Below are 8634 nucleotides of genomic sequence, written 5' to 3' on the forward strand. Positions count from 1 at the left end.
TGACGACCACTCATAATTTAATTCAAATGTAATTTTGGGGAAAATATCCATCTTCTTGGTGTAACGCTAGTGTCAGTTTGCGTCAATGTAGCGAGTGTGACAGTTGGTTAATTAACGGTTGTATTTATATTTATAACACCTGTGAGCGGAGTGATTTTACTGTTACAAGTCCCAGTGATGTTATACTCTNTAGTGTCAGTTTGCGTCAATGTAGCGAGTGTGACAGTTGGTTAATTAACGGTTGTATTTATATTTATAACACCTGTGAGCGGAGTGATTTTACTGTTACAAGTCCCAGTGATGTTATACTCTATATCAGCACTCACGGAATGCCTCTCGTCCAATCAAATTACTCGGTCGGAACTAACTGTTGTATAATAATGGCATAGCATTCAGTGCTGACAAAAAAAACTTTAAATAGAAAATTGAATTGAATCGTGATCTCAAGATCCAAAGTCTATTTGAATCATGTACTTAGAGGATTGTCATGGTCCAAACAATGATTCAAATCAAGGTTTGTATGTTTTATAACGTCAATCTGATGCAAAGTTTTGCAGTTTTCTTGCCAGCTAGATAGTTATAGTTCCACTGTCTTGTTTAAAAATGTTTTTAATTATGGGGCGTCGGTAGCGTAGTGGATAGTGCCGGCGCCCCACGTACAGAGGCATTGCCTCACTGCAGTGGTCGCGGGTTTGAGTCCGGCCTGCGACTCTTTGCTGCGTGTCAGTCCCCATTCTCTCTCTGTCTCCCCATTTGACACACTGTCCTGTCAATTAAAGGCAAAAAGCCCAAAAAAATAATCTCTAAATATGTTTTTAATTGTAGGTTTAGCAAATGAGTGATTAAGAAATCTGAAGCCTTCCTTTTTCTGTTTTCTGTAGATCCTTAAGAAGCTGAGTGATGAAGGCTGGAGTGCTGAAAATGTCTTCTTTGGTTGTGGCAGTGCTCTGCTTCAGAAACTCAACAGAGACACGCTCAGCTGTGCCTTCAAGTGCAGCTATGTGGAGACTAACGGCAAGGGGGTGAGTGGAAGGGTTCTGACTTGACATGGGCTCTGCAACATTAACCATGCTTAAGTGACTTTCAAGCTTAATTTACTGACTTTAACAGATGAACAGTTACAGATAATTGCTGACATCATCTGCCCAGTGAAATAATTAACAAAAATCCTTGATAGACTAAAACAAGTCTGCAACTTGACCTTTAACCTGGGCCTGGCTCTTATAGTTTAACCCTCATTTCTGAACAAGAAAATATTTACCTGTTTTGTGTATATATGGGCATGTGAGTATTTTTTGATAGAGATTAATAGGGAGCAATAAAAAAATCTTCCCTGTATGACTAAATATTTGTCACTTCTAAAGCTACTGTACTGTCTGTGTGTGGCTCTGTAATACATCGCTATTAGGCTAAAAGACACCGTTACCTTCCACACCCACCATGTTTTTTTCATGGTATTAATTCTTAATATACTGTCTGTACAATCTGTAATGGGCATATTGATAGAAAATGAAATCTGGAGAAAATGAATAAAAAGACCAGAGATGTTTTCTTGTATGGCACATATACAGTTACCCCCACAGAGACTGGTTGTCACTGTGCTCATGAGAATTTGGTGCAGATGATTTCCCTCAGTTCTTTTAACTAGTTTTGTTTGCACGTGTTCTTCCAGATGGACGTGTACAAGCAGCCGGTGACTGATCCATCCAAGGGGTCAAAGAGGGGTCGATTATCACTGAGGAGAAACTCAGATGGCTTCTTAGAGACGATAGAGAGAGGAGCAGGCAAACCTGAGGAGGTTAGTCGGACAATATTATTTTTAACTCTGACTAACAATGTGTGTTTATATCTGTGTAATATCTTTTCTTTGTACTTTGTGTTCTGTTTTTATTTACAGTTGATACGTGCGTGTGTGTGTGTGTGTGTGTGTGTGTGTGTGTGCTCTGTATTCTTCAGGACCTGCTGGTGACTGTTTTTGAGAATGGCAGCTTGGTGCTGGACTACTCCCTGGAGGAGATCAGGAAGAACGCTCGGCTGAGGGATGAGGAGGTGAACCCCACCCTGCACAACCATGAAAAGGAGCTGCTGCACAATCACATCATCAACGGCATTCATTAGATCAACCACAGAGCCTTTCACAGTGCATAGAGCACTTAATGTTTTAACAGGGTGCAGTGAAATGAACACTGCAGTGGTTTCAAAAGACACCCATCCAAGTATAAACTGAACATGTTAACGGGGAGTGAAAAGCTGTTTTCTCACAAGACACTAACATTTACTATGACAAAATATGAACAGTATTATTGATTATAGTAATCATGCAGTATGGGTTACACTTGCTAATGATAGCACTAGTGTTTGATATCTAATATTTAATTAAAGGTCACTGTCAGCATCATATATCAGCACAGTTATATATTGCTGCAGCCCTTCTTTGGTTTGTGTTTTTGAAACACAAGTCATGTACAGTTTGTAAATGAAGACATCACATCACTAGTGCAGATTCTGCTGCACTGCCTCAGTTTGGACAAAATCACAGTCAATGAAGTCATACCTGTTGTTTCTATTTCCTGATTTCTGATGCCACTGGCCCACAAAGCACACTATGAAACCCCAGTGTTTAGTATTGAATAAATAAAAAAATATATCATGAAATGAATAATCCTATGAATACATTGTGTAAAATATATAAATGAACCAATAATTTGTGAAATAATTGAAGGTTGTTGAAACTCAACTTATTATTATAAAGATGTAATTTCATCATTAATCATCAGTTTTATTCATTTGATTAAACTACAGACATGTTTTATTCTAAATGCCCTTTCCCTAATTGATTTTTTTGTATTTCATAATCACATAACAATGACTCAATCGCAGTCACTTTTCATGACAATCGTGATGTCACCACCCTCTCTCCTTTCAGCCAATCACATATCCCCTGCCTCTCTTGAGCCAGCAAGCTCAACTACTGTGGCCACATTTAGCCAGCTAGCTCCTGTTAGCTAGAGCACTGTTTTTCAAATGGGGGTATGGGTACCCCTAGGGGTTCTTTGGTGTATTGCAGGGGGTACTTGAGATTTTTTTTAATGTTCATTTAAAAATATGAGTAATGCATAATTCCTAGTTTAATAAACCACATTTTATATTCCGTATTCCTGTTTTCAGTAACTGCCATAAACTGTCAAGTGCTGCATCAAAGGCCATCACTTTCACATTTACATTGGTGCTCTCTGTTTTTGCCCAAAATGTTTTGCACTGGTCAGAGGGTCCTTGCCTAAAAAGAATATATATTTCAGAGAGGGTACATTAGTGGAACAAAGTTTGAGAATGAACAACAATGTCAGAGTAATTCCTTATCATATTTCATATCATTACTACAGGCTACACTGCTGCAGATAAACACAGTAACTAAAGCTGCACTCCAAGTCACACACTTTCTCCTTGCAGTAGGTACGGCAGCTGCCCTAACACAGTACATACTGGTGCATGTGGTATGCACATAATCGTACTACTTCATCCTGACATTGGGCCTTGAGCTCTGACCCTCTTGCTTACATGTCCGTTACCGTGGAGATAAAAACTTGGATATGAAAACGCCATTTACCAAAGCTCGCCATAGATGGAGGTCAACTCTAAGAGCTCTGCTGTTGATACTTTGCAATGCAATTAAATTTTAAGTTTTAATTGATAAATGTATTCATTGTAGATTCTAAAATATTTTTATTCACCATAGTAAAATTACATAAACATTTCTCTGTAGTTGTTTTTTCATAGTTATGTCATTTTGTTTTTAGTAGTATAATTAGCTATTTTGTTCACTTAAACAGATCATATTCCTGTTGTTATTATTCAACTGGTCATCAGTCACTTGGATGTGCCGTCATCCGTCGATCTGTCAGCTTTCAACAAGCTCTCAAGCTGTCATCTGTTTGTGGTTCCGTTGATGAGACGCATCTTCCGCTGCCCTGAGGACTATGGGTCAGAATAGCCAGAAAAGCATGCGGGCTTGCATTCTGTAAAATGCAACCAGATGCAGCAGAACATCCTGGTATTTTTGGCATACTGCATTGGACCAATTGTGTATTGGCACATACTAAATCTTTTTCTGGTATATTAAATAGCTTAGATAATTAGTTAGCATCAAAGTGAGGAGCCAGTGTTAGCAGTGTTAGCTCCTGATAGCTAGGGACCACAGAAATAATATGAGATGGGAGTTTCTGTGTCAGTGCACTGGGCCCACTAACAACAGCCACTTCTTTAACTCAGTTGTTATACACTGTATAGTCAAATATGCACATGTACAAACAGGACATCAGAGACGTCAGAGTGAGTGGGCTGCCTCACAGGATGGAGCCCCAAGCACTTAGGGGTTCGGTGCCCTGCTCAAGGCCACATTGGCAGTGCCCAGGAGACAAACACTCCAGCTACCAGTCAAAATTCCAGACTTGATCCAGCAAACCTCAGGACCCTAAGCCAACTCCCCACTGACAGTTACTGCCACCCCAATTGATGAGGCGTCTTTCTTACGAGACAGAGGTCATGTGATTGGCTGAAAGGTGTTGAATGGGGTGCAACAACAATGTCATCTCAGCTTCTTGTAAATTGACCAGATAAATATTAGTTTGATCATGTGGTTTTGAATATTTCAGTAAGTAACATACACGATTGATGCTGTGATGATGCATTTAGTGATGATGCTTGTGATTTTAACATCAAGAGTTTGGGAATTTCTTCTCTGAAGTTTGAACCAAAAGAAAACAAACACTCAACTCAAACAGAGTCACAATGTTGACAGAATTTTATTTAAAGGTGATTTGTATTTATTTATTATTTGTATCCTTAGCTGTTAGTACTTTTTTTTTTTATACTGAGTCATTTGTGGTGCGGATAAACATTAGGAGACAGACTGGACATCAAACTGCCTTTACTAAATCTAATGCAGGCCTGATATTGTGCACTGCTACAATGACTGCATTATGTAGCACAATAAACCAGATGTCAGATATGCTTGAGTAGTCAGTATTAAACAATTTGGATCTGTACTGGAGAAGCTGCCTATGTAAGATGTCCTTATATGGAATAATTCAAATAGATACTGTTATAGAGAATATAGAGTAAAATATTTTGTTGAAAATCTGATTTGATTGGCTGATGAACCTCGACTTATGGACATTAAAGGAAACATTTACTCTGATAATCCTGTATTCATAGTCATCGTGCAGCCCCACTATACGCAACCAGTTCGCATAATCTCTAAGGGTGGGTATCACCAGAGGCCCCAAGATGCGATGTTATCATGATACAAAAGTCACAATACAATATTACATAATAAAGTTTCTCACTTAAGTCATTTTTATTGCAGCAAAATGTATCCAGAGGACTGAAAAAGCAATTGATGTAATTATTCTAGCAAGCCATCAAAAGTTTTAGTTGTGTTTGGAATATTAATAATTTATTTAATAAAAAATCAATACTTGACATCCATGTATTGATACAATATTGCCAAACAAAATATCACAATACTATGCTGTATCAATTTTATTCCCCCCAGTCCTAATAAACTCTTGTACGCCCTGTCTCACCAGTTGCTTGTGCCTGCAGCGTGATTGGCTGTCATGATGTGAGCACTGTTTAAATGTTTCAAATTGTCACACCCTCTCCTCTCAACACCAGCATGGTCTGTATCACAAGTGTTCCAGCATACTGCGTGCAATCAGTTGCTTCCTATACACAATGAATGGGATCAAAGTTTTAGTCACATATAGTGAGGCTGCGTCAGTCTCTGATGTCCACTGCCTTCCTCCACTCCTATGCACCAACCTTCCTTTAACTTGCCTTGCTTCCTTTGGTTAGAAGTGTTTAATGTCCCAGAATGCCTTTCACCACCACCTCCACACAAGGGGCATTATTACTTCAAATAATTTTGCAGACAAACCAGTGTATCTTCACGTAAACTGTGTATTCACACTGATGTAGCGCATGTAAATGTGTCACCTGATTACCTGCCTTAAACAGCTCACTGTATCATGTAAGATATACTGAAGTTTGAAGTGGCTCATTTCTTTTATTTTGGGCAGGTAGCATTGTAGGAAATGCTGCCTTCTTTTACAGAAACTATCTGGTTCTGTCAGTCACAACAGATGTTAGTGAGCTATAGAAGTGCTGACAAATTAAATGACCAGATAGTCTGCTGCTGTATTTTTATGTATTGAACTAATGACTCCAAAGCTACTGCTGCTTTTGTTGGCTCTTCAGGGCCTGATCATTGTAAGTGTTTATCCTTCTTGCTCTCTTTTCATGCCCCTCTATTTTCTGTGTAATGCATTGGCTTGTTTTTTTTTTTTGTTTTTTTTTATTTTAATAATCAGCAACAAATTCAACCTGAATCACATTCAGTTTTAGACTGCAGGCCGGAGCCTGTTTGCATTTGATTTCCTTCTTGATGACTGGTCTATAGGGACACAGTTTGCGGCCAACACTGAACATAGGGTTTACCTGCTGTGTGATAACGGCACTAATCATATACTTCATGAAATGATATTTTGTAAATATACTTTTGAAAATGCTTGAAAAAACTTGCTTTTAACTTATCTGTATCTTTTAAATGTTCTGTACCTTTGATTTTGTTTGTGTTTTAAAAACTGACCTTTTGTAAGATTAAAAAAAACCTGAAAACTTGCAAAGTTGTCCATAAAACACTAGAGAGGCAGAGGGTGTTATTACACTTAGTGACCAGAAAGTGGAACCCACGGGGTGTCGGAGGCTTAGTGGATAGAGCAGGCGCCCCATGTACAAGGCTGTTGCTGCAGCGGCCCGGGTTCGAGTCCAGCCTGTGGGCCTTTGCTGCATGTCATCCCCTCTCTCTCTCCCCCTTTAACACTTGGCTGTCCTGTCAATTAAAGGCAAAATGCCCTAAAAAATATCTTTTAAAAAAAAAGAAAGAAAGTGGAACCCACACATTTTACCATACTGAAGGTGAACGTCTCTCCCCCAGAGGCCGTGAAAAAGGGTTCAGTCTCCTTTATGTACAATTTCATACTTCCACCGGTGCTGATCAGGCTTACAAATGCTGGCAGTCATCGCATCTTTTGGGGGAGATAGCAGGTCAACAGTATATGCTACATGGAAGTGGGACCTTAAGGTCCCTTAAGGTTTTTTTTTTCTCCCGTTCAAGGGTTTTTTGGGGGGGAGTTTTTCCTCATCTGCTGTGAGGGTCCAAAGGACAGAGGGATGTTGTATGCTATAAAGCCTCTGAGGCAAATTGTGATTTGTGATATTGGGCTTTATAAATAAAATTGACTGATTGAAGAGACCTCTGTGAAAATGGCTATGCTGTTTTTCCTTTGCCAAAATTTATTCTAAATTTATAGAGTTTTTTAACCCCCTTCCTGAGAAGGTGTTATAACCTGGTTGATACCACTGGGTTCCTTAGGTCTTCTAGTTTTGTATGATACCAGTATCATCACTAGCTTAAATACTTACCCATCTATAGTCTCTGAAAGACAGGCGGACACAAAAACGGTGGCTCTCTGGCTCTGCAGGATGATACTGGAAAAAGCCATGCTGCTAAACATCCAAGCTTCACACAGAAAGGCCCCAGCCATCCCAACACCACTAAACTGAAAAAAAAGGAGTAGAGGTACCTGAACTTGACTTAATGTGTCCTGTCATCCAAATCACAAGACTCAAAGATGTAATTGGAATATCTGAGTTTGCATTGTGGAGCTGTGGTTAGCACTGTTGCCTCACAGCCAGAGGTGACAAGAGGGTTTTGGACCTTCTGTGTAGAGTGAGCATGTTCTTTCTGTGTCAACGTGGACATTGGGAGAAGCACGGGGCTAACTGGCACCCAGCAGCTCATTTTTGCCACATAGCTTTCAGCCATGGTCATTTGAATATGCATTTATGAATGTCATTTTGTTGTGTCAAGTGCTGTTTCTCACAAGTCTTCACAAGTTAGATTCATAGCTGTCCAAGTGTGTGTTTATTTCCCAATTATGATCCAAGTCTTCAACTGTGAATTTGGAAATATGACTTCATAAATTTACAAGTCATGTTAAGAGGTTTGCACATTGGTCGTATGTCATGTCAACAAAGTCTTCATTATTTAGCTCTCACAATTAAGCTTTAAGACATTTTGCTCATAGTTTAATTTTTGTTCCCACAGTGCAAACTGTTTCATGACCATCAAGCTAAAACAAAAATCCCATAAATGATGGACAAATGAAAAGCTCTGCACTTACGAGATTCAGGGCTGCTTGCCAGCTTGTCCCAGTCTGAACTTTCACTCCTTCTTATAATCACTGTCTGAATTCAAATTTAAGACTGCAGTTGCAAAATTAAACTACATTTCATATGAATTTCTTTCCTTCCTACCTTTGCTCCCCATCTGTGGTTTTTCTGGTGTTTATCAAATATCAAATATCATGTTACGTACAGTATGGATATGTTATAATGAAATAACACATTACTGTTTTTGTTTTGTGGCAAAAAAAAAAGTGCAATGGATTCATCTCTGAATCTGACCACAATGCAGTGTTGAAGCGGGATGGCCGCAGTCTCACAGAGCCATCTGAAATCTCACAAGAGCAGAGATCACACAAAACACACAAAATGAGTACACACTGTGTT

The 8634-nt window shown here is 39.1% G+C and overlaps 1 protein-coding gene across 1 annotated transcript in view; it reads left to right on the top strand.

Annotated features, from left to right (window-relative positions):
- nampt2 (nicotinamide phosphoribosyltransferase 2) overlaps nt 1-2814 on the top strand; it is a 26198-nt gene extending 23384 nt beyond the window's left edge. Inside the window, exons 9-11 of the mRNA XM_050039342.1 lie at nt 882-1022; nt 1673-1798; nt 1957-2814. Coding sequence (XP_049895299.1) covers nt 882-1022; nt 1673-1798; nt 1957-2118 — 429 coding nt within the window. The 3' untranslated portion in view covers nt 2119-2814. The remainder of the gene's footprint in view (nt 1-881; nt 1023-1672; nt 1799-1956) is intronic.
- Nucleotides 2815-8634: the final 5820 nt, after the last annotated feature.

The sequence above is a fragment of the Epinephelus moara genome, chromosome 24, assembly GCF_006386435.1.
Source record: "Epinephelus moara isolate mb chromosome 24, YSFRI_EMoa_1.0, whole genome shotgun sequence".
In the NCBI taxonomy this organism is placed as follows: Eukaryota; Metazoa; Chordata; class Actinopteri; order Perciformes; family Serranidae; genus Epinephelus; species Epinephelus moara.